Source organism: Protopterus annectens, chromosome 14.part0 (assembly GCF_019279795.1).
Source record: "Protopterus annectens isolate FY-2018-M chromosome 14.part0, PAN1.0, whole genome shotgun sequence".
In the NCBI taxonomy this organism is placed as follows: Eukaryota; Metazoa; Chordata; order Ceratodontiformes; family Protopteridae; genus Protopterus; species Protopterus annectens.
Genome location: NC_056748.1, coordinates 1,124,145,439 through 1,124,172,691, shown reverse-complemented (window position 1 = coordinate 1,124,172,691; position 27,253 = coordinate 1,124,145,439). Strand labels below are relative to the sequence as shown.

Sequence of the window (27,253 nt, the reverse complement as noted above, 5' to 3'; positions counted from 1 at the left end):
GGTGTTGATGGGGCTGGCAAAGAGAATGCAGCAGGGGTGTCCCCACTTGTGGAAGATCAGACGGGCTACTTTCTGGTTCAAAGACCATTCGTGAAGGAACAATATTGCCCTGCTAAGCTTGTCTACTATTGGATGCCCCCGGGATGTGCATTGCAATGAGAAAGTGTTGGGAAGAAATCACTCAGTTCGAAACTCACAGTGCATCTCGACATAAAAATATGATCTGGTTCCCCCTTGTTTGTTTAGATACCAAACCACCGACATGTTGTCTGTCTGGATAGCTATCGTCCTTAGATGGAGAAAGTCGTGAAGTGCTTGCAACACTAGAAGCACTGCTCTCATCTCTAGGACACTGATATGCAGATGGGCCTCTTGATCTTGCCATGTGTCTTGGACAGTCCTGCCTAGATAATGTCCCCCCACCCTATCTGGGAGGCATCCATGGTCACAGTGGCAACGGGTTGGTGCAATACAAAGAAGTTCCTGTGGTAAGATGACCTGGCTGAATCCACCAGCAGAGATCCTTTTTGCATGAATCTGTGATCAGTATCTGGTGATGCAGAGGCAAGTGCTGAAAGGACCACTGGGATGACAGGAGCCACTGGAGTATCCTCATATGTAGTCTTGCTAATGGTACCAAGATTATGGTCGACGCCATTGTTCCAAGAAGCTACAACACCACCTTCGCCTTGATTCTTCGAAGAGGAAGTATTCTGTAAATTTGCTGTGCAAGATTCTGTATTCTGTCTGTAGGTAGTCTGGCTATCATAGAAACCGTGTCTATGTTTGCTCCTATAAAGGTTATAGACTGAGTGGGCAAAGATGAGGATTTTTCCCAGTTTATAGAGATTCCCAACTGGGAACAGAGCTTGATTGTGGAATCTCTGGATTGAACTAGACGATGCCTGGTGGTGGCGGTCAGGAGCCAATCGTCCAGATATAGAAAGACTTGGATTCCCTGACACCTCAAATGAGCTGTCACTACTGCCATGCATTTGGTGAACACCCAAGGGGCTGTGGTGAGACCAAAGGGCAGTGCCCGAAACTGGTAATGATTGGCTCCCAGCCGGAAGCATAGGTAACTCCTTGATGCTTTGTCCATCACTATGTGGTAGTAGGCATCCTGGAGATCTATTGAGCACATCCAGCCATCTGTCCCCAACAAAGGCAGTATGGATTGTAGAGTGACCATTCGGAACTTGGACTTCTTTACATGCTCGTTTAACTTGCTGAGGTCTAGGATGGGTCTCCAGTCCTCTGTACTTTTTGGAACTAAAAAGAACCAGGAGTATGTTCCGAATCCTGTCTGTTCTGTTGGGACCTTTTGGATAACTCTTTTTAATAGCAGCTTTTCTATCTCTAAAGCCGCTTGATCCCTGTGATTGGGTGGTACATCTGTGATCCTTTTGGGAGGGTGTGGTGGAAGGGAAAAGGGTCTAGAACAACCTCTGGTAATAATGTTTTGTACGCACTTGTCTCGAGTGAGATTTAGCCAGGCTTCTGGGTACAAGGACAAGCGACCCCCGACCGGCTCCAGAGATGCACAGTCGGGTTCCACATCAGGAATGCTGATAGGGACGGTCACGAAAGGAATCGTGACCTCCCTGATTTTGTGGGCCTCCCCTGCCTCTAGGGTTATGTCTACCATTAGTTCTTCCTCCCTTGCCTCTGAAGGAGGAATCACCCTGTGTATCCTGGAAAGGTCTCTGATTTCTTGAACCACATTTTGCCACACTTCTGACCTTTAGGGTAAGGTCTAGAATGGACGGTAAAATGGATTACCACAGCAGAGAGAGTCTTTCCCTCCTGTTCACACCTGGTCAGGGTATAGGGTCCAAAAAGAGAGGATTCGTGTACGGGGGTATTAGCGAATGTAGACTTGAAAGGCTCAGCAAAGTTGCATAGACGCATCCAGGAGTGTCTCCTTAAGGAGACTCCTGAACCCGCCACCCTACTCGCTCCATCAGCTGCGTATGAGATCAGCCGCATGGAGGAGTTAACAATAGATGTGAGAGTAGCCAATTGAGTAGACACTGTAGATGGGACTGCTTCAGTAGATGTACCTTGAAGAGTATCTCCTAACTCCTTTAGGAGATCTCTCTGAAGTCTCATAAAATGTGGTAGTTCAGCGATCGGAGTGTAAAAGCCGCTGAATAGAAGATTACCCTTCCTGTGCCTATCCATCATACAGGATTCCTTATTGGGTGGATGGATAGAAGAAGTCGTCTCTGCTAGCTCCTTCTTAGTGGCCGCCGCCACCACCATGGCATCAACAGGTAAACCCTTGGATAAAAATTCTTTGTCTTTAGGGGCAGAAAGAAATTTATTCGGCCTCCTGGGGACCGGTTCCACGGTATCAGGAGTCTGCCATGCTTTCTGACTCACAATATCCAGTAATTCATCAAATGGAGGAGACACCCATGAAGCTGAGTGTTGCGACCCAAAAGCCTTCAGGTACACTGACTCCTCATCAGACGGGGTAACGGTGGGCCAGCCGCCTCTCTGCCTGAGGATCTCCAAAATGTCTGCAAAGGAGACATCTTCAGAGGACGACTTAGGGGACCCGTCTGACTCATCAAGGTCAGTGTCAGATGAGAGACTCATCAGGGGAGTCTACGTTTCCTCTTACATGATCTCTTCCGAGGGGTCTCCTCAGTGGGGTCCTCTGGGGAGGTCTCGGAAGATCGGGGGCCACTCAAACAGGGGTCCTGAGGCTGTGGGTCTCTGCCATCCCAGGGGAGAGAGGATGCTGAGACTGTAGTTGACGCTTGAGGGAGTATAGCATTGGTACTTCTACATGGGGCGGATGTACTACATGAACTACAATATGAACTGGCACCTCACCTAAGTGTCATGTTTAATCATAGCCTCACCTCAGGTTTCGTGCCCACTGAGTGGCGCAGAGCTACAGTTATCCCAATCCACAAGGGGGGATCCACCTTGGATCCCAGAAACTACCGTCCCATCAGTCTGACAAGCCTTATCTGCAAGGCCAAGGAGTGTATTATCATGGAACTTAGAAACAAAGACATTGGCAACCTTCAAACACTGGACCCCACCCAGTTTGGGTTTGTGAAGGGCAGATCTTGTCTCCTGAACCTGATTGACTTCTTCGAATCAGTCTCCAGAGCCATGGACAAGGGTAAGGTGGTCCACACAGCCTATCTAGACCTTGCCAAGGCCTTTGACACCATCCCCCACTCTGGAATAATAGATAAACTTACTAAGCTGGGCATTAATCCCTACGTCACCCAATGGGTTGCTAACTGGCTTACTGATAGAACCCACACTGTAAAAGTAGCCGACTCCAAATCCAGCTCCAGACAAGTGACAAGTGGAGTACCCCTGGGTTCAGTCCTGGGACCGTTCTTGTTTGGCATCTACTTATCTGAAATACAGGCCAACACTAAGGGACACTGGATAACAAAGCTTGCAGATGACTGCAAACTGGGAGCCATTATTGAATCCCCAAATGATGTGGATACTCTACAGAAGGGCCTTACAGAAACAGATGCTTGGTGCCAGAGCCATGGGCTCAAGCTCAATGCCAAGAAATGTATAGTTATCCCCTTTGGGATAAAACATGTATCCGTGAATTATCATATAGGTGGCAGTACACTAAACACCAAAAGTGTGATAAGAGACTTAGGGACACAGGTGGACAGTGGTCTCACCTTCGATAACCACATCGCCACAACAGTCAGGCAATCCTTCTATGTGGCACACCTCATCACTAAGGGCTTTTCATCCAGAAAAAAGGAGGTCATTGTCCCACTCTACTCATCCCTCATTAGACCCATTATAGAATACAACGACCCATTTGGTATGTACCTCTCAAGACATCTGCAAAGTATAGTTTTGTACCTACCATAAATGTAGATGTCCGATAGGTATGCATCTGCAGTCCTTACATATGGGTTGTCCTGCCTCAGGCAGCCCTTCGGTCGGCCGGAGTCCAAAGTCTGGGTCTGGCGTCGGCTGATGTCGCCCCTTTCCCCGACGGCAGAGCGCCTGGGGTATAAAAGCGTCAGCCGACGCCATCTTCCTCAGTTTTTCTTGCCCCAGATGCCAGGTGCCCTCTAAAGAAAGCTAAATTTTGGAGAAAAGAATAAATTCCAATCATGCACAGCAATAAAAAACAAATACACCATAAAAGATAACCCCAGCTAGCTAAAATGAGGGATAGGTACCCAAAGAGTACCACTGAGGGGTAGGAGGGAGGGAAAACCTGACTGCAGATGCATACCTATCGGACATCTACATTTATGGTAGGTACAAAACTGTACTACGTCCTTCAAGGATGCATCTGCAGTCTTTACATATGGGTAGAATACCATAGCCAAGCTGGGGGAGGTAGGACCTAAGAAAAGGATGGTGTAGCTAACATGCCCTGCAGGACTGCAGTAGCAAAGCCTGCTCTGGATCTGGAATATAAAGGCAAGTTGTAATGCTTGGAAAATGTATGCAAAGAGCTCCATGTAGCAGCTTCTAAAATGTCCTTTGTAGCCACTCCTCTTAAGAAGGCTGTGGAGGTGGCTGTTGCTCTGGTGGAATGAGGTCTGATGTTAGCTGGCACAGCTTTTCCATGAAAAGAGTAACAGAATCGAATGCAATTTCCTATCCATTTTGAAATTGTTTGTTTGGAAATTGCTTTTCCTTGTACACCAGCAGCATATGCTACAAACAGTTGGTTAGTTTTTCTGTAAGGCTTAGTTCTGTCCAAGTAGTAGCGCAACTGTCTGTGAATGTCCAGGGTATGCAGAAGTTGCTCTCCTTTATTTTGTGGGTCTGGAAAGAAAATAGGCAGGTGGCTAGCTTGGTTCAGTGAGACTCTGGATACCACCTTTGGCATGAATGAAGGATTGGATCTCAAAGAGACTCTTTCCTTATGGAAAATGAGAAAAGGTTGTACTGCCATGAGGGCCTGTAACTCAGATACTTTTCTTGCTGAGGTTATGGCCAGAAGGAAGGCAGTCTTCCAAGACAGGAATTGCAGTTCTGAAGATGCTGCTGGTTCAAAGGGAGGTAGAGTTAATTTTTCCAACATGAAGTTAAGGTCCCATGTAGGCACTGGTGGTCTCCTTGGAGGGTTGATGTTTTTTATCCCTCTTAGAAACTGCCTTAGCAGAGGATGAGAAAATACAGGTGGATCAGTGTTATACTCTGCTGAAATAGCTGATGCATGAATTTTTATGGATGAATAAGAAAGGCCATTATGGAGCATTTCAGCCAAGTATTCAAGGATATGTGGAATGCTCATCACTGTCGGATCCTGACCCCTTGTGGTGTTCCAGGTTCGAAATCTTTTCCATTTTGCTGAATATGCCTTTCTTGTGGAAGGCCGCCGAGCTTCCATGATGATATCCTTTACCCTCTTGGATAGTTTATCCTGGCGAGGAGTCAAGGTATTTTCCAGGCTGTCAGCTGCAAGGTTTTTAGACTGGAGTGTAGAGTTTTGTAACTGTGCTGTGTCAGAAGAAGTGGCCATTGTGGTAGAGGCCACAGTTTCGTGCGTGACATGCTCTTTAACAGTGGATACCAGTGTTGTCTTGGCCAGTCCGGAGCTATCAGAATCACTTTTGGTTGCTCTGTCCTGATCTTCAGTAAGACCTTGGTCATTAAAGGAAGAGGTGGGAATGCATATACTGTTAGAGCCTTCCAGCTGAAGGATAGGGCGTCCACTTTGTATGCTTGAGGATGGTATGTCCTTATGCAGTATTTCTTCAGTTGGTGGTTGTGGGGGGAGGCAAAAAGATCCATGTCCGGCCTTCCCCATGCTTGTGCTATCTGAAGAAAAATGTCTGGATGCAACATCCATTCGTGTGGATCCATGGTGTTTCTGCTTAGGCTGTCCGCCAGTACATTGTCCTTTCCTGGTACGAACTGGGAATGCAGTTCTATACTGAGTTTTAGGGAAAGTTCCCAAAGATTCATTGCCAACCTGCAAAGAGGGTAGGAATGGGTACCTCCTTGCTTGTTTATGTACCACATAACTGTGGTATTGTCTGTCTTTATTAGCAGGTGGCCTTGATGCAGAAAATGTTCGAAGGCCTTGATTGAATGTATCACTGCCAGCATTTCCTTTTGGTTGATGTGAAGGTGCAATTCCTTTTGTGTCCATTGCCCTTGAATACATCTGCTCTTCATGTGTGCTCCCCATCCATGGTCTGAGGCGTCCGTTGTAATGGTTTGGCTGATATGAGGCTTGCTGAAAGGCAGACCCATGTTTGACTGGCTTGCTTGTGCCCACCACTGAAATTCTTTTTGGAGGCATGGAATGAGAGGGATCAAAGCTTCTAGGCTGTGACTGTGTTGAGACCATAGACTCCTTAGGTACCATTGTAGTTTCCTCATATGCAGCCTTGCTTGTGGAATCAAAAGAATGCAAGATGCCATGAAACCCAGGGCCTGCAGGATTTTCCTTGCAGTCAGCTGGGTTTGTGTTGTCAGATTTCTGAAATAATCCGGTAATTGTTTTTGTTTTTCTTCTGTGAGAAAAGCCATTTGGGTGATTGTATCCAGCTTTGCACCCAGAAAAATTATTTGTTGGGATGGAACAAGTCTTGATTTCTGAACGTTGACTGTGTATCCCAAGGCCTGTAGTAGGCGGATGGCATAGTTCAAGTGTTTTACCAATGTCTGTTGGCTGTCCGCTTGTATAAGGCAGTCGTCCAGGTATGGGTATATTTGAATCCCCTGAAGTCTGCATTGTGCAATTACTGATGCCAGGCATTTCGTGAATACTCTGGGCACAGTAGATAAGCCAAAGGGCAATGCTGAGAATTGATAATGCTCTGAACCTGCAAGAAATCTGAGGTGTCTTCTGCAACTTTGTCTGATAGGGACATGCAGGTATGCCTCCTTGAGGTCTAGAGTTACCAGCCAGGACCCCTTGCCCAGCATGGGAAGGAGTTGCTGTAAGGTCAGCATTTTGAATTTTGGCATGATGAGATAAGTATTCAGTGCGGACAAGTCCAGAATAGGCCTCCATTGCTTTTCTTTTCTTGGAACAAGGAATAGTCTGGAATAAAATCATTGGCCTTGTTCTGTGTAAGGAACCTTTTCTATTGCCTTCATTTGTAGTAGTTTGGAAATCTGCTTGAAAGCCTCTGCCCTTTGATTTGGTGGCAGGTTTGGCATGCCTTGTCTTCTTGGTAATGTATGAAAATGGAATCTGTATCCTTTGTCTATTATTTGCAGTATCCATTTGTCCTTTGTAATACTGTGCCAATTTTCTGAGAATAAAGATAGCTTTCCTCTCAAAGGTGCTTCCAATTGAGCCCTGGTTGGCGGAGTCAAAGTCAAGTCAGTGAGTTTGTCCTTGTGCAGCAGTTGAAGGTCCTGCACTACCTCTCTGGTTAGGAGGCTGCCACTGACGTCCTCTGTAGGAGCCTCGAGCTTGCCCTCTACCTCTGGCACGCCTGTTTTTGCCTCTTTGAAATCTGTCTGTGTCCGGAAAGGACCAATTCTTAGAAGGCCAATTTCTGCTGAATCTTGGTGGTTGGACCTGGAGAAAATCTTTGACTGTTTGTACTGATTTAGCCTTTTCCTCAAATTTCTTTAAGACCTCTTGAGCCGTGGAACCAAATAACTTTTGTTTTTCCAGTGGTGCATCCAGAAGCTTTGCTTTAACATGATCTGGCAGTGATTGTTCCTTCAGCCAAGCATGTCTACGTACGACTGCACCTGTCATTGCTGACCTACATGAAGCTTCCAATGCATCATAACCACACTGTAAGAAATGGTTGCTAACCTGCTGAGAGTTATGCACCAGATCCTGAAGCGCCTTGCGGTCTAGGGGTTCAGGCGAGGATAGTTTTTTATGCAATTCATCTAACAGATACTCTAGATACTGTATCATATGGAATTGACAATTTAAAGCTCTCATAGAAAGAGTGGAAGAAGTATATACTTTTTTACCCCATCTCTCTAAAGCCCTGGATTCCATTTCAGAAGGAAGTGGATTCTTGGCAGTGGTGGTTGTAACCCCTTTAGGGCCCTGGGAAATAGTTTCTGGATCAGCAGAGTGGCCCTTGTAAAGGTATAGATGTGAGTCCGGGACCCTGTAGTACCTGTCAGGTTTGACAGGAGCCGGAGGAAGGGAGTCAGGGGAAATACTAGACTCAGAGTATACATCTTCTATAACACTCAAAACAGGAGGAATAGCCAAAGGTCTATGCTGAGGTAAATGTAAAAAAGTCCTTAACCTCTTCCTGGAATCAGAGAATTCCTGGCCTTGCCATTTGAAATGCTCTCTCATGGAGTGAAGGGTCTCCCCAAAGGAAAACTCTTCAGGGGGGGAGGCCGAGGGGATAGATTCCTCTGCATCAGAATCCTCGTAGGGCAGAAGGGCCTCCTCCTGGTAGTCTGAAAAGGCAGAGTCATCTGAGGCCTCATCTGAAGACTGGGGATCTGTCTGCTCAACCCTGGGCCTTTTGCCTGGAGGTGGTTGAGAGCCCCTGTCTGGATGTGGCTGAGAGCCCCTGATTAAGGAGATAAGGTCTTCAGCCATACTTAAGATTTGTGAACTGGTAGTGGATCCCTGAGGAATAGCCTTGGGAGGGAGAGATTTTGGCTGTTTAGCAGCTTTAGCCCAGGTAAAGGCCTTAATGGACATGGATACAGGAGGCCTGGCTGCCCCACGTGCTGGAGTAGTTTTATCAACAGAAATGGTGTCGGATATTTCCTGAGCACCGGTTTCAGACGGTAATTCTATGACCGACTCAGAGATGGCCTCCGGTACCGAAGTTACCGGCTGTGCGGTGTCGTCAGTCGGAAGCGGTAGAGATTCGGCTTCAGTAGAGACCGAGACACTCGCGGCAGGCCAAGGCGTGGAGTGAGCCGAAACCGCGGACCACGTGTGTCGGTCCTTATCCTTTCATTTTTTGGGTAAATGAGCTGTCGGAATCTCCGACGGTATGATATAACGGAATTTTTCCCCCAAAAATTCCTCTGCAAACTCTGCCCGACACCTAAGAGTGCGTTTATTGAAGGAAGCACAGGCTGAACAGGCCGAGACGTCGTGGTCTGGGCCTAGGCAGGGTAAGCAGTAAGAGTGGAAATCCTTATGAGGTATTTGTTTCCCACAAGATAAACAATTATTAACTTTAACCATTTGATCTGACATCGGCTGAGGCAAGAAAGAGTCCCCAACGGGGTACTTGGCTTTTTTGAAGACTTCGGTATCTGAAGTCACAGGAGCTGGCCGACCGGCACTTGCGAACTGCTTCTGCTTCGGGCACCTCGCGGCAAGAAAGACTGAGGAAGATGGCGTCGGCTGAAGCTTTTATACCCCAGGCGCTCTGACGTCGGGGAAAGGGGCAACATCAGCCGACGCCGGACCCAGACTTTGGCATCCGGCCGACCGAAGGGCTGCCTGAGGCAGGACAACCCATATCTAAGGACTGCAGATGCATCCTTGAAGGACATCAACTGGAAAGGCCGCAGAAATACCTCAGTAAAAGAATCACAGGCCTAAAGCAGATGCCCTATGCTGACCGCCTTAAAAAAATCCAGCTATACTCTGTCGTATATTGTCTACTCAGAGGCGATCTTTGCTTAACATACAAGGCCATGTCAAACCCAGAGCTGTTGAGACATGCTACACTTCAAGAAATCCCAATCCCACAGAGCCACATGTTCCAGGGATCTAAACCTTGTCATCACAATAAACAAAACATGCTGGAGGGATAGGTTCCTGACCCAGAGACTCCCCAGACTCTGGAATAGACTGCCCATACATGTCAAGCAGAGTGCCTCTTTGGTCCTCTTCAAAAGGAACCTTGACGATAGGATGGGAGAAAGGAAATTCACCCCGGGGATCACGTCAGTCACCCTGCTAGACAGGGGTCCAGGGAAGTAAACAGTGTGGGAAGAAATAGCCAGGGAATTGTTATGGCTAGGCTTGTATAGGCCCTAGGGCTGATAGTTCATAGGTTCATAGGTTGGTACTAGGCTATCTAACATGCTCCTCATCCTCATGAAGACCGATTTCTCCGGCTCCAAATGACGCCCTGGCTCCGAAGAGAGTGTAGGTGCCGATGGCTCCAAGAGGATCGGCTCCGAGAACGATGTAGGGTCCGAGCTCACTCGGGCCAAAGCACCAAGAGAGAGGCTCGACACCGAAGTTCAGTTCCAAGTATCCCCGTCGGGACCGACCGAAGAGCTTTGGACCATAGACACTTCAGATGGCACCGAGACTGTCGAAGCGGAACTCAGCTCTGAGACAACCACACAGGGTGCTGGAGCGGAGGACACCACTATAGTCGGTACCAGCAACATCGACTCCAAAGGACCAATCTGGGTTGGAGGAGGACAGAGTGCACGATTGGTAGAAGGAGTTGGCTCCAAGACCGAATGGGTCGGAGCCGACAAAAATTTTGGCAAGGCTGACGACTTGAGGGGTCTGAGCACCACTCTCTCGATGTCTTCTTCAGATAGGCTCCTGGAGGATCTGGAGGACAGTGTGGGAGACATTGTTCTGAGCAATATAGGCGATTTTAGAGTAGGGGAGACAGGTGGTATATGTCCACTGACTGGCTCCGAAGAGGACTGCTAGTGATTGGCGCCGAAACACTTGGTGCCGATACTGCAGGGTCTATGTCCAAAATCTCAATCGGCCCCGAAGACTGTGGAGCCGAAGAGGCAGAGACCAACTCCGATTTTGGTAACTTCTGTGGAGGTTCAGAGGCAGAAGTTGCGGCCGGAGAAGGCCGTTTAGAGGTCTTGCCCTTATCCTTCCTAGATGAATGCGACCTAGCAGAGGAGGAAGAACTGGCTAGGTCTTCCTCTAAGGAAGGCTTTAACATGCCTTTCAAAATCGGCTTATTCTTCCATTCTTGGAGCGCTCTAGGACTAAAAGAATAACAAAAGAGACAAGTTTCTTGTAGATGTATGGCCCCTAAGCAGTACACACAGACGCTATGTCCATTGGTGATGGACATTTTTTGCGAACATTTAATACACTTTTTAAAGCCTGACTGTTTGTGTTCTTTAGGTTCCTTAGACATAATGGCAGTAGAGGAGGACCAACACACACACACACACACACACACACACACACACACACACACACACACACACACACACACACAACAAGAGAGGAACTAGGATCCTCTAACTTAAGTAGATCTAGCCCTATCACCCACAAAAAATAAAAAGGGGGTTACTAGGTTCCCTAACTTAAATGAACCTAGTGCAAGAAAAGAAATAGGGACAAAACTGGAACCTCTCAAGTTAAACGGTCTAGCCAAAAAGCACACACTCACGGGATACCACACACAAACAGCCAACAGGCCCAAGTAAATTTTAAACGGCAATAAGGTCAATCCGGTTAAAGACACAAATCTGTAATCACAATAAGACAGTCAACAATAGACTATGACAGAAAAAATTCACTAAAAGCAAAAAACTCCTAATAAGCAGTAATAGTAATAAAATTAAATCACCTAGCCCCGGCCAACCAAAAGAAGCTTCCGACTGAAGATGCGGCAAACGAGATCTGGGGAATGTGCTCATGCACCATGGGATACCTCCTAGCCATGAGCCAATCAAAAGCTTTCAGGCTTTCTAAAGCGGCCGAGTCGGAGCCGAGGATCGGCTCCGAACCCAAACGTAATAATGGAGGCAAGATAGGACTACAGAACAAGTGCAAAGAAGTTGCAGAGAAAAGTAAAAATTTCCTGTAAAGAGGATGGATAGGGATGTGAAGATGAGCATCTTTGATATCTACAGAGGCCATGTAAGAGTGAGGGGGGAATTAGGGGAAAGAGACTCTGTAAAGTCAGCATGAGGAAGGACAGTACTACTAGAAATGTGTTTAAGTGGGAAAGATCCAGAATTGGTCTCCAAGGACCATCTTTCCTGTAACTATTTTAGAACCTCTGTTAACAAATTCATTTGGTTTGGGGGGGGGGGGGCTGTGGAATCCCCATAAAATGAAGGAGATTTTTCCAAGTCATGAAAAACCCTGTTGGATAATGGAAAAAACCCAAGAATCCTGAGTATTCTTTGCCCAAGCTGGAAAAGACAGAGATAGACAAAAAGATAGAGGGGCAAGACTTGGAAGAGGCTGGTAGAGTACTTGGCCTGGCTGGAAAGGACTGCTGGGACGCAGATGCAGAGCTAGTAGACTTAGATTTTGGAGGTCTCCTAGCAGTCTAAGTCTAGAAAATGAAGAGCAAGATGGTGAGCTGGTCTTCTAACAAAAGAAGTTTTTTGTAGGATAATTCCTGTGGAATTTTGGAACAGGATAAACAGAAAGTGCTTCAAATCTTGAAGTTCCTTTTCCATCTCTTGCAAGGTCTTAAATAAGACTGCAGCTGCTGAACCAAAAACAGCAAATTTATCAAGAGGTGCATCCAACAATTTTGCTTTAATGTCATTTGACAATGGTTGAAACCTCAACCAACAGTGCCTTCCAAGTATAGATGTAGCTGCTCTAGAGGATGCCTCAACAGCATCATAACTGCACTTAATAGCATGCCTATCCACTTGAGAATAAGCTGCTAAAAGAGACATTACCTGGTTCTTAATGTCAGAATCTGGAAGTTGAGCAGGAGCCTGAGAGGCCTGAAAAAGTAGGGCCAATAAATACCTGGACATACAAGTTTGGTAATCCATACTTCTTATTGCTAATGTGGAAGAAGTATAAACTTTGCCTTACCGAGTCTTTCTAGAATTTTACTCTCCTTATCACAAGGAAGCAATTTAGAGGAAGGAGACAACCTGGAAGACCTGTCTGAAGCAATAGAAACAACTGCTGATCAGCCGAAAGACACTTATACAAAAACTTACAGTCATCAAGCACAAACAGAACCTGTCTGGTCTCTTGGGACCAGCAGCCCGAGAGTCAGGGGCTTTAGAAGAGGAAAGTACAGTTGTGTACATTTAACATAAATGTAGACGTTTGAGTGTACTCACTGTTGCAGTCATTACATTTGGGTAATCTGCTGGCAGGTTGCCCTCAGTCGGCCTGATTAACAAAGTCTTGGGTCCTGCATCGGTTGCTGTCCCTTCTTCCATGACTTCAGGTCACCAGGGGTATAAAACATGCAGCCGACGTCATTACATCAGTTTTTCTTGCCCCAGATGTCATGTGCCCCCCAAATGGGGAGCAAATGAAATTAAAAACACAAAAAATATACCTCCATCCAAAAGCAAATACACCAAAAGGGTTTTTAAGATAAGTAAAAGAAAGTAGAGGTATAACCAGAGAAAAAATAGGGGGCTGGAGAGAGGGTAACCAGGACTGCAACAGTGAATACACTCGAACATCTACATTTATGGTAAGTGTACACAACTGTACTATGTTCTTCGTGTTTCACAGTTGCAGTCATTACATTTGGGTAGATTCCCAAAGCTATGGTTGGGTGGAGGGAATTATACAGCATTAGGACCAGCTACAAGGCCCTGCAGGACAGCAGTGGCAAAGCCAGTTCTGTATTTAGAGAAAAGTGGTAAATGGTAATGTTTCGTTAAAGTATGAACTGAGTTCCAGGTAGCAGCTTCTACAATGTCCCTGGTAGGACATATATGAGAAAGGCTGTTGAAGTAGATGCAGCCCTGGTAGAATGGGATCTCATCCCCTGGGGAATAGTTTTTCCATGGTGCTTATAGCAGAAACGAATACAATGGCTTATCCATTTGGAAATGGTTTGATTTGAAATAGCCTTTCCCTCTGCCCCTGCAGCAAATGCTACCAGCAGTTGTTCAGATTTTCTTTGAGAATTAGTCCTGTTTAAGTAAAATCTAAGTTGTCTGTGTACATCCAATCAATGCAGAATCCACTCCCCCTTGTTCTGTGGATTGGGAAAGAAAGTTGGCAAATGAATGGTCTGATTAAGAGCCACACTGAATACCACCTTAGGCATGAAGGATGGGTTGGTCCTGAGAGATACCCTGTCCGCATGAAAAATGATGAAAGGCTCCACTGCCATAAGAGCCTGTAATTCGGAAATCCTTCTAGCTGAAGTGACTGCTAAAAGGAAAGCTGTTTTCCAGGAGAAAAATTTTAAGTCTGCAGTAGCAGCTGGCTCGAAAGGAGGGAGAGTGAGTTTCTCCAAAACAAAATTAAGGTCCCAGGAAGGGGTTGGAGCTCTCCTGGGTGGTCTTAAGTTTTAGGCCCCTCTGAGATGCTGCTTTAGCAGAGGATGAGAGAAGAAGGAAAGTTCTGTGCTGTAATGAGCTGAAATGGCTGAGGCACGGATTTTTATGGAAGAAAAGGCACAGATTTTTATGGAAGAAAAGGACAGGCCCTTGTGAAGCATCTCAGTTAAGTTTGCAAAATCTGAGGAATGTTGGGCACTGTTGCGCTTATCCCTTGAGACTGATTCCAGGCACAGAGTCTTTTCCATTTGTCAGCGTATGATTTTCTAGTACTAGGTCTTCTCACCTCCAAAATGACATCCATCACAGGTTTGCTGAGGGATGCTAAGGGTAAATTTAGATGATTAGCCACGCTGCAAGATTCAAAGTTTGGAGCCGAGTGTGCAGAGTTTGGTTGTTCTGCCGAGACAGTAAGTAAGGTGTCTGAGGCACGTGCCACGGTGGAAGGTGTGACACACTGCGCAGGAGTGGGTACGAGTGTTGGTGAGGTCAGTCTGGAGCAATCAAAATAATTTTTGGTTTGTCCTGTTTGACTTTTAGTAGAACTTTGGAGAGCAGAGGCAGAGGGGGAAAGGCATAGACTGATAGGTTTTTCAAGCTGAAGGACAGAGCATCCACTTTCCAGGCTTTTTTGTGATGAGTTCTTGTGCAAAATTTGTCCAACTGACAGTTCTGGGGTCAGGCAAAAAGATCTATGTCTGGGCTCCCCCATTTGCGTATCAACATGTTGAAAATCCATGGTTCCAGTTTCCATTTGTGTGGGTTCATGAGATTTCTGCTTAGTTCGTCTGCCAGATTATTCAGCTTTCCTGGCAGGAATTGAGCTTGTAGTTGTACTTGGTAGCTCAAGGCCGTGTTCCACAATGCCATGGCTAGTCTGCAGAGGGAGTAGGAATGTGTACCCCCCTGCTTGTTTATGTACCACATAACTGTGGTGTTGTCCGTCTTTATCAGTAATTGTCCTGGATAAAGGTAGTCCCTGAAGGCTGTCAGCGTATTGTGTATAGCTAGCATTTCTTTTTGATTTATGTGATGGTGCATTTGATTTGGGCTCTATTTTCCCTGAATGCACTTCCCTGACAGATGAGTACACCATGCATAGTCTGATGTGTCTGTAGTTAGAGTTTGGGTGGCAGGGGGTGGTGTGAATGGCAGTCCCTTGTTCAGGTGGCAGGCCTCTGCCCACCATAGGAACTCTAGGCACAAGCAAGGTATGATAGGAATCATTGTTTCCAGGCTGTGACAATGCTGACTCCATAGACTTTTTAAATACCACTGAAGTTTCCTCATATGCAGTCTTGCGTATGGAATTAGAAGAATGCAAGAGGCCATGAACCCCAAGGCTTGCAGTATTTGCCTTGCAGAAAGCAGGGTTTTTGTGGCCACCTGTTTGAAGTAAGTCACCAAATGAATTTGCTTCTCTGGCGTAAGGAATGCCATCTGGGCAGTTGTATTCAAGCTTGCACCCAGGAATGTAATTTTTTGAGAGAGTACCAGTTATGATTTCTTTTTGTTTATAGTGTACCCTAGACAAGTTAGAACCCTTTTTACAAACACCAGATGTTTTAGAAGAATGTCCTTGTTTTCTGCCTGAATTAGACAATCGTCCAGGTATGAATATATTTGAATATTTTTTTGCCTGCAAAATGCAATTACAGGAGCCAGGCACTTTGTAAAGACCCTGGGTGCAGTAGATAAGCCAAAGGGCAGTGCAGAGAACTGGTAATGCAAGTAGCCTGCTATGAAGCGGAGGTATCTTCTGCAAGATTCCCTGATTGGGATATGCAGGTAAGCCTCTTTTAAATCTAGAGTTGCCACCCAGGCATCTTTGCCTAGCATAGGAAATAACTAGTGAAGAGTCAGCATCTTGAATTTTGAGATGTCCAGAAAGGTGTTTCGAGTAGATAAGTCCAGAATTGGACACCATGATTTGTCTTTTCTGGGTACCAGGGAAAAGTCTTGAATAGAAACCTTGTCCCTTTTCCTCTTCTGGTACTAGTTGAATAGCCCCCATGCTCATGAGGGAAAGTACTTGTTTCTGAGCCTCTGCCCACTGATTTGGAGGCAGGTCTGGCCATCAGTTTGGAGTTGGCAACGTGTGGAAATGAAATCTTTATCCCTGGGATACTATATTTAAAACCCATTTATCCTGGGTTATAAGTTGCCATTTTTTTGCATGAAGAGCCAGTTTTCCCTCCAAAGGGGCGGCTAAAAGGTAAGTGCTTGGTAAGTGTAGAGGGAAGTCATTGAGACTGCTTACCATAGGGAGGTGTCTTGTTGTTTCCAGATTTGGAAAAGGAGGTACCCCATTGCTTTGTTCTGGAAGTCCCTTGGGACTGAAACCTGGTGCCTTTGGAATGTCTGGGTTGGACTTGAGTGGCTCTCGAAGGAACTGGAAAGGACCAGTTCTTAGTAGGCCAGTGCCTACTAAATCTTGGAGGTTGCACTTGTAAGAAATCTTTCACAGTTTGCATAGATTTAGCTTTATCTTCCATCTTTATTAGAACGTCTTCAGCCTTATTACCAAAGAGACGGTCCCTGTTGTAAAGGAGCATCCAACAATTTTGCTTTAACATGATCAGGCAGAGTTTGCTCCTTAAGCCAAGCATGCCTTCTAAGCACAGACCCAGTAACACCAGCCCTGCAAGAGGCCTCCAAAAAAATCAAAACCACATTGCAAACTATGTTTTCCAACTTGTTCAGCTGAATGCAATAGATTCTGTAAATCTTTACTTTCCACACAGTCAGAAATCATCATTTTCTGTTTAAGCAGACCCATGATATGCTGCTGATATTTTAGCATATGAAATTGACAGTTTAAAACCCTGATTGCCAAGGTTGCAGAAGTGTAAACCTTCTTAGCCCATCTATCCAGCGTCCCGGAATCTCTATCAGAAGGAGTCGGATTTTTAGCAGTAGAAGTCTTAATGCCCTTGGGGCCCTGAGAAATGTTTTCAGGACCAGCAACAGGATTTTTGAAAAGGAATTTGTGGGAGTCAGGAACACTGTAGTATCTGTCTGGCTTACAAGGAGCTGGAGGCAGAGAATCAGGAGCCATACTAGACTCTGAAAAAATATCATCAACAATGTCTAGAACAGGAGGTATAGCCAAAGGCCTATGCTGATGGAGAAGAAGAAAATCCCCAAGTCTCTTTTTAGATTCAGTGGAAATGTTCCCTTAAGGTATGTAAAGCTTCCCCAAAAGAAAAATCCTCAGGGGGAGAAGCAGAAGGAATGGAATCCTCTGCATCAGAGTCCTTATAAGTAGGTATGGACAATTCCTGTTCATTAGAAGAGTCAGAAGAAATAGAATCCTGTTCAGAAGATTCATAGTCAATATCTTGCCTAGCCATCTTAGAAGGGGGGGGGGTTGGCTACCCCTGATCAGAGTAATTAAATCTTCAGCCATTTTGATCATTTGTTTTTTAGGCATAGGGGCCTGCACATGTGGCCTAGGCATCGGTTTTTTAGACATAGGTTGAGATTTTGGTCTTAGTTTTGAAGATGGCGTCAGTCTAATATACAAATCTGTAGGCCTGAAAACACCCTCAGAAGCCGGTGCCTGCACAGCGGCTCTGGACCCATCCAAGGTAGAGACATCCGCAGGTTCCACAGTTGAAGCATCTTGTAGCATACCAGACTCTGAATGGGTCTCAGTAGAGGCCTGCGAATCAGATGTAGGGTGGTACCAGGGGCTGCGAAAGTAACTCACTGAGTACCGGCAAACTGGCTACTGGCTTAGGAGTAGCTTCTTCGGCGGTTTTGGACCACAACGGCCTGTCACTGTCTTTTTCTTTGTGTTTTTTAGGTATTCCGGTAGTCGGATTGCTAACCGACGACATTTCTGAATATTTAGAAGCAAAAATGTACCAATGTTTGATAGTGCGTTGATTAAATAAAGCACAGAACCGACAGCAAGGTACGTTGTGGTCAGAGCCTAGGCAAGGAACACAGTACAAATGGAAATCCTTATGAGGTATTTGCTTCCCACAAGTAATGCAATTATTAACGTTTACTCACATCGGTAAGGAGCAAGAAAAAATTTCCCCAATGGCGTACTTGGCTTTTTAGTTGAAGACTTTGGATCTGAAACTCGAAAATGAAAATTTCAGGAGTCGGCCGACTGGCACTTGCGAACTGATTCTGCTTCGGGCACCGTGCGGCAAGAAAGACTGATGTAATGGTGTCGGCGGCATGTTTTATACCCCTGACAACCTGATGTCATGGAAGAAGGGACAGCAACTGACGCAGGACCCAAGACTTTGTTAATCAGGCCGACTGAGGGCAACCTGCCAGCAGATTACCCAAATGTAATGACTGCAACAGTGAAACACGAAGAACATTTGAAAGTGTCCAAGAAAGCTGGCAAAACAGGAGGCACAGAGGAAAGGAAGGAACTTCCATTTGTAGAAGGGCATAATATCTTTTTTGTTCTTCAAAAATCTGTGAGCAGTCCCATTTGAAAAATTCCCTCATTTTATTATTTGTCTAACCAAAAGAAATCTCTGCTGGGGAATCACCCCATTGGACTCCTCCTCTGGAGAGGCATATTCTAAAGGAGAAGTAATTTGTGTAGAATATGCTAAAGAATCCTCATCAGAGAAAAAATGATCTTCATCATCAGATAATACCTGTTACCTAACTATTTGAACAGGACAGGATGAGAAAGGAACAGAAACAGCAGAGGAGGGCTTCAAAGCCATTAAAGCCTTAATCAGCTCCTGAGAGAAAGTATCCCAGTCAGACTGAGGAGAGAATGGAGCTTGAGAGTGTCTGGTTTTCTGTTTCTTCTTAACATGCATTTCTGCATGATGAGAAGTGGAAGAACCTGATGTAGGCCTAACATCTGTGACCGACTATGGAGCCCGTTCCCTAACCAGAGTGGGAGGTACAGCCCTAAGGCCATCTAACACAATGAGCTGTGGTCCCCCATGTTTGTCCGAGATGGATGTCTGCACTGTCTCTGAGGACATGCCCAGGTTGGATTCCCTAATGGTCTCTGATGGGGTACCCGCCAAGGAATTGGACCCAACCTCCAAACGTAACGCCGGGTCTTCACTAACCTCAAGTGATACATCAGTGGAAAGAGGTGCAGCCAAAGAGGATTCGGGCCTAGGCTTGCTAATCTTCCTCTTCAAAACTGACTCAGCCAAAGGACCCCAGGAAACCTCCATAATGTCCTTAGCCAGACGTTTAAGTCACCGAGTCTCTAAGTAAAGACTCAGAGCTGGAAATCAGCTAGATAAAGTTTTAGGGACAAAGGCCTGACAAGTGGAACAAGAACGGTGGTCGTAATTGGGGCCTAAGCGGACAAGACAAAGATTGTGGCTGTCTTTATGTGGAATCTGCCTTCCACGCCTACATTTGCCCTTCTGGATGACATGAACTAAATACAAAAGGCAGCAGCAAAAAAATAAATCTCCAGCAGGGCAGTTATCTGAAAGCTGGCAGCAGACTGATGTAGGAGTCAGGCATTCTGAATGGTGGCAGAAATGTTCTGAGGATTGTACGTGTGGATGGCCTTTTATGGCTGATGTCAGCACATACATGTGACGTCCCACATACCTTGCAGTAGCTAAAAGCTGTTGTATGCTGGCTGGATGTCAGGTCGCTTGTGCGGAGAACTTCCCATATATAAAAAATACTGCAACAGTGAAAAGAAGGACATCTGAAAATGAAAGACTGTGTCAAACTGAACAATGTGAATATCATGCCTGACTGAATGCTTCATTGCAGATGAAAAGTACCTTCACAGAGCCATGCCTTATTAGCTAAACATGGGGTTGGGAGTTCATAGGCTGTTAACAGACTAACGAACACTAGGGCCCTTAAAAGCCTAGCCACGCACCCAAACTCATTTGGATCCTGAGTATCATGGGCGTCTATACAGGGTGGGCAACATGTTAGAGGGAGATAACCAAAAGATTGTAAGGGGAGGATATTAGTAAAAATAATACTTTTTGACAGCCTCTATCCATAATAGGCATGGAGGCCAGTCCAGGGGAAAATTTACAATTTCTGAAGTGTCAAGGTTTTTTTTTAATTGGGTCAGGGATGAACTCTTTTACATGGATGGGGACAGCTTATACTACAGTACAGGGATCCTTTGGGACAAATATCTGTCTCTCTAGCATGTTCTGTTTATGTCACAAGTGAAGTTCAGATCCCTGGACCTAGTGTTTCTTGTGCTGTTTGTTTTGCACATGTGCAACAGATCCATCAGTCCAGTTTTCAGGTTAGTGCTGAATTCAGGGCTGTGTTACAAGTTTCTGTGTTTGCCCATACCTTACCTGGATAGAAGGAAGTTTCTCTGTGCTTTGAGCAGCCTATCTGTCTCTGGAGGAGTGGTTACAGCCCAGACATTAGTAGTTTATTGGCCATTTTGGGCTAATTTCTATCTCTTTAATTTCCCTGCTATAAAAAACGCATTTGTGTGGTTTTGTGCCCCGGGCAGTGCTGGTTAGCTAGAGTATAACTATTCCCAGCTCCACAAAGTCTCCTCTTCAATTTTTTCCTTGGAACTAGACAAACTTTCAACTTAAACCATTCACTTCTCAGCCCGGCACTAGCTCAAAACTCATAGCAAGCACTAATAAACCTTAGCACTAACCCAAGTGTGATGACTGCAACAGTGAAACAGGAACAACATCTTTGTTTCTAAATTACTGTTCTCCCCTTTCTCTGCTTGCATTAAAATAACAACCTATACTCACTATGCAATGACTTTCAAACAATCACTTTAGCACAAAGGATACAAGGCAAGGATGTTGTAAAGAGATAGTGTCTTCCAAATGTTAGCACATTATCTGAAATTCATTACCACTAGATGTACTCAGTAATCCAAACCTAGCATTACTCACAACAGCTATAAAATCACATCTGGTTGATTTAATGTGAAGCAAAATGTCAATCTTTGGACTGGGTTATGATGAATGGCTCCACCAAGTAATTGTGTGAGTAAATAAATTGCCATCAACTTCCAAACCCTGAAAAACAACTATATTTTCTAAAATTCTCTACATAAATGAAAAAAGCAAAGCAAATTTGTGAAAGCATTTATGATAAAAAAAAAAAAAAAAAAAAGCAAACAGGAACAGCTAAAATGCCAATCACAAAAAATGCTTTCTTCTTGAAGTCATGCAACTACAGCCCCCCCCCCCACAACAAAATAAATAAAACTGTTTTACAGTTACCATTTTCTCTTCATGTATGTGCCTCAATGCCAGAAAAACAACTTACATCAGACAGTGGGATCAGGCCACAATGACGAGTGCTTATAAGCCAAACCGCAGGCAGCACCTTCCTCCTATGTCTTATCTCCGCTTGCAATGATGTCACATGACTGCACAAACTTCGGCTTCTACTCGTAGTACTTTTGTTAAAATCTGTTGACATTGCTGAAAATGTTCACATCTCCAAGCTCTGCTAAGGTATTGCCTCCCCATAAAAGACAGCAAGCTTCTTGCTCTTACGTTCCTCCCAAACCACAATTCAAGCTACAGACATCTGATGCCCAAGGGCCAAAGCAGAAAGCTCAATGTTGTGATAGTAAAATAATTTATTAAAAAAAAAAAACGAAGACTACTAGCGAGGAAACGCATGACTTACCTTTGCGACAGGATCAAAATTATAGGTGCCCTGAGAAGGACCAAGGTTCATGTTTAAAACAACCTTTGGCATGTGAACTGTCAATGAGACACCTTCCACAGTCTTCCCCATGTTCTGTTTTGGCCCAATTATGACATCAAACCGGCCCAAAGAGCTGCCTTCCTTAAAACTGATGTTGTGCTTGACATACACAGGAATTGCAACAAGGCTAGAAAAGTAAACAAAAGTAGTAGTTGGCTAAATCATTCCTACGATTTCAACATTCAAAAATGATCAACAATTCAATACGCACAAGATGGAATTCACCATGAAAGAGCTTGTCTTTTCTGGTTTACAGCACCAGAAAAATCAGACACCAAGAAAATACTCATTCTTTGATGTAAACAGCAAATGTTTCAGAGCTTGGGTGTGTAAACAGATACGTACTCCCTATGTCAAATAACCTGTGAGGAAGTCCTCCTTATTGGGATAACTGTTGAGATTTTCATTCTTGCATCCCGGGCCAAGCTATTTTGTTTTTCTTTTCTGCTACCACACTTAAGGGCAAGTGACTCACGCCAGAACGTTCAGTTACATCATGTATTAGGCTAGAAAAGCATGTCTAGCCCCTGCACTTCTGTGTTTATTATCATCCACAGAGTAGGCACAATTTTTGATGCAGAAAACAAGTGAAACAACATATAAAGATAAATGTATATATACCTGCCCACACAACATACAAGGACAAGTATATACACCTTCCAACATGAAGGGAACTCGAGTACTAATTATGGAAGATTCCTTCACAAAGTAATTGATATTCATGCATCTATCTCTTGCATGAAGTCCTCTACAGTGAACTCATTATTTCAGAAAGTTCCAAGCAGTATCAAAAAACCTTTCAGAATGCTAGAGATGGACAAAGCCAAAAGGTGAAACTCAAAAGGCTGGAAACTACAACAACAAGGGGACACCGAAACCCCATTTCCTGGATTCAAGAGTAAAGCAATAACACTTGAAACTGTGAATGGATGACTAAGTAGCCACAGCACAGAAGTCCACAAATAAATCATTCTTTAACAAAACCCTGGGAGTAGCCATATCCCGGTGGAGTGTTATGAGCAGTATTTTCCAAAGGAAGATTAGATGCCTTATTGCAAAACACAGCTTAGTTAGCAATACACTTGGAAAGGAAATGATTAGACACTGTGAACCCACCCTCACTGACATAAAGATGACCAGTTGTTCCATCTACGTAAACTCAAGAACCCTCTTCAGCCAAAAGATGAGCTGGCAATGTACTCCCAAGCTCTTTCTTCTAGTCTGAAACCAAGCATAGAACTGGGAGATGGCTGGACTGGTTTAAAGGCAATTCTAAAACAACTTTCACAAGGAAATCTCAGCTGGTCCTCCTGTACACCCAGTCCTTGAAGGATCACATATGGTTCCTTGCAAATAAAGCCCAGAAGCTCAGAAATCCTGTCAGCAGCAACGATGGTCAGCAAGACAGGCATCTTCATGAAAAGTAACTTCAGAACTTATAAGCACATATGTGCAAATGTAGGCTAAGCAAGTCTGTTACTCATTACAATCAAGTCCAGTGAGGAGTGTTTAACCTTTCCATCAGCAACAGAAGTGCACAATGACTTTAAGGAACTGCTTCACCAGCTGTTGTTGGGCCACAGTTCTGCATTCCCACAAGGAGATAAAGGGTAAAAGCAACTAAGATGTAAACTCCATCTCTAAAAAACCTGAGACCCAAAGCACATAAGTGTCTGACATAAAAGTCAAAACCACCAGCATAATGACCAAATTTGGTGATACAGGCTATTGTTTGTCCAACTGGAAAACATCTTCCACTCAACAGATTACATTTGACAAACAGAAGGCTTAATGATGACTTCAATCACAACCCAAACTTACATCAGAGAATCCAGCAGGAGAAATAGTTCTACACTGGGTACTATGCACATAAGATGCAGCTGATGGTTCCCTACGGACATCGCCAGGCTCGCATTGCCCAGTTTTTGAAGAATGGGAAAAAATACCAAAATTACAAGATAAGTATGAATATGTCGAGCACTGTTCTTCTCCTTTGAACTTATTTGCAGTGGGGCTTACCCCCACAGTTTATACACACCAACTCCGAGATCACCACACCTCAGAAAAAGGGGAATATTCCGAGAAATAGCAATTTATTTTATTTACACTCTGTTGACCAAGGCAGTCACACTATACCAATGGCCTCTCTTCAGGGGAAACTGGAAGTGAAGGGGAAATTTACTCAGGACACCTGAGACCCCCCCCCCCCACTCTTTCACATACAGGAAAAAGGCACACTTAACTAACACTAGGTAAAATTGCACATTTAACTAATGTATGTACAATTCCATTGGCATTAGGAAAGGATCTAATGAATGTAATTCTTACATTCATTTGGGGGTCAAGGTTAAACCTTGTGAAAAGAGGCATTCTTTATGTAAACAACAAAGGCGGAGGGTTGAGCTTGTAACACCCAATTGTATATATTTTATTTTCATTAAATTTGTATAAAATCTTAGTAAACAGGAAAGATAAAGAAACATAATAACAAAAATTACAGAAATAAAAAAGTAACGTGAGAAAAGGTGCAAAATTTCAAAAGTAATAAAAAGTACATTGAAATTATATCACGAGAAAATACTGCTGCAGCAAACTGGTATAAGAAAGACAGAAAAATAGGATTGGGTATGAAAATATAATGGACACATTTTTTTATTATGTTTATCCTTGGAAGAATATACTGTGGTTGTGGCGCTGCAGTAGCGTTGTCGCCTCACAGTTAGACGTTGCCCGTTCGATTCTCAGTTAGAGCGTCTTCTGTTTGGCTACATTCATTAGCGGGCGTTCCTTCGTTGAAGGTTGTGCGTTAGGCCCGGCAAGCCAGCACGTAAAACTCTACTGCCAATCATTAGCGGACCGGAGTTCCGCTGTGGTGACCCCTAACTGGGAAAAGCCGAAAGACACAAACAAATCCTTGGAAGAATATAAGTGAAGAGAAGATTAAAGCAGTAAAAATGAGAATTAATAGATATAAGAAATGTGGAATGTACATATTTTTTCGTGGCGATTATCTATAAGTAAGTTACTGGTTAAGGCAAATATGCCATATAACACAATGAAAGATATAATTTGTTTACATTGTGGTGAATTAGACACAACCAAGCATGTTTTTATAAAATATAAAAGAATATTTAAACTGTGGAAGGAAATATATGAAGGATACTTAAAATAATTGGAGAACACTGACTGTATCAATATGGACATGATTGAATATGGATATTATAAAAATGTAAAACAGAAAGACATTAAACTGGATGCAAAATTATTTTGTATAATATGGAGCAAACCAAATAATGAAGTGAAATGCAATAGAAAATGATTATCAGAGATTCTGAAGAAAGTAAGACTTTGGCTGTGGAAAAAAAAGAGTAGGGGGGTTAAAAAAAGAGTAGGGGGTTAAAAAATGTGAAGTTTTAATATAAATGTAATAATCATGTTATAAATATTGTAACTAATGTAAATATGTGTTGAAAACTGTATATACAATCTATATATTTGTAAATGCAATAAAGAGTCCCCAACTCTTTCCGCTAAGTGGCATGGGATCGTTTACATCCACCTGAGCTACCACCAACTCAAGCAGATGGGCTCTCAGTTTAATGTCTCATCCGAAAGACAGCACACTCAGGACTGAAGCACGCCCTTATGCTGTACAGCAGTGTCAGCACAGGAAAATAAATGGTGTACGGAGAGAATCCACATTTTTATATCAAAGATGATTACAAAATATGCTGAACAACTGAGACTACAATCCCAAACGTAGTATATGCAAGTATAGATTTTGAAATATTTGGGCTCTGTATTTCAGGCAGTGCAATGCATCTTCCAAGTTTTTAAATGGTTACCACAGCCGTTATCAAACCAGCAGGGAAAGCTTCCTTTGCTTGTATGAGAATAGTTTTCTGTAACACCATGGAAATGAGAATCTGAAACCAAACCATTATTTTGAGCCACTACAGAGCAATACAAGTATAAGTTTTGGTCTTTCGCTGAATTAGGGAAACATCACAGGGAATGCATGGGAAAGCATATACATCTTCCTTGTCATGAGATTGCCTACTGTCAATGCACCCTACTATGATGAACCAGAAAAAGGGTATAAGATCATATTCTGCCACGTGGCAAGCACATCGATATTCAGACTGCTCCACTCCTAGAAGAACCTTACCAAGAAGGTATGCCAAATTCTCTGCTCTGGAAGAGGAGTGTAGGTGCAGACAAATTTATTTTATCCTCACCTATCCCTCTCCTGTAACACCTCAATGCCAGATACACACCAGTAATTTGGGCTAAATGTAGAACCATGCATTACTCGATGCACCACATCGTGAAATGGTTGTCTGACTGAAGAAGAAGGGGTACAATGTCAGTTTTCCTTGTAGGGCATTCAAGAAAAGAAACTACCCACTACACCAGCTGATTTATGGGATTACTCTGGTACGAGGGGTTCACTTCTACTGACACAGAGAGAAACCAAGATAGTCTCTCCACCACAACTGAAGCACCTATAATCAGGAACTGTGACTATTTCTGCCGAAGGAAAAGAAACCCCAGGATGAAACTAGTAGACAGCATCTATAACTCTAAAGCCTAGCAAAAGGGAACAGACATCATATGATGAACTGGGAAAGAATGGCCAACACCTCACTGTCCTTTGCAATTCTCACATGAAGGAAGAATTAACCATGAAGACCATGGCTATCATAAGCCCATAAGGCAAAGGAGAAGCCTAGAGCTTCTGTTATGTTCTCAACACGGCTACTAAGGTCCCATCATCTTGGGCTCTCTCTCTCTCTCTGGACAATAACTGACAGCAAGGAGTGCCAAGCTCGGCACTGATGAAAACAGTCCACTGGATTTGTCTCAGGATTTCTACCAATTTATGGAATGCAGTATACAATCTTGATGATACACTGTCACTGAGGTAAGGCAAAAGATGGACATCCTTCTCCTGCAAGGCCTCTGCCACAGTAAACTTTTGGGCAGCAAAGGAGTGAGCAAATGCCAATATGATGAATTGAAAATGCTGCATATTCAAAGCATATCAAACTGACCTCCTGAGCAGTCTCCAAACATTAATGTGTCAGAAGGCATCATTAAGTCCAGCAACATCTTTTAAGCACCCTGCATTGGAACAGGCATTATTCCTTGAATATTAACATCCGGAATTTATCATATTAGATGGATCCACTTTAGTTGGTGAAGTCCAACTGAGGGAAAAAAAGCTACACATCACCTTTGGAATTGGAGCAACCCCATTGATGTTCTTCTGAACGAAGATGCCCTCTCTATTACCTCCTTTGGAGAAAACAGTCTGGGCATGCTGCAAATGCTCAGCAACATGGCTCGATCTTTAGAAGGCAGTCTTTCTGAGTAAAGACCTCTGTGGTCTACGCAGTAGTTTCTCATGACCATGTCAAGAGCTCGTTGGTCCTTAGTGATGGTTCTCCAAGTTCAA

General features: G+C 44.1%; 1 protein-coding gene across 2 annotated transcripts in view; it reads right to left on the bottom strand.

The window, feature by feature from the left end:
- LOC122789446 (AP-3 complex subunit mu-1) overlaps positions 1–27,253 on the bottom strand; it is a 243,651-nt gene that overhangs the window by 65,590 nt on the left and 150,808 nt on the right. For both annotated transcript variants that reach the window (XM_044056909.1, XR_006362810.1), the window contains exon 7: positions 21,715–21,922. In XM_044056909.1, coding sequence (XP_043912844.1) covers positions 21,715–21,922 — 208 coding nt within the window. The remainder of the gene's footprint in view (positions 1–21,714; positions 21,923–27,253) is intronic.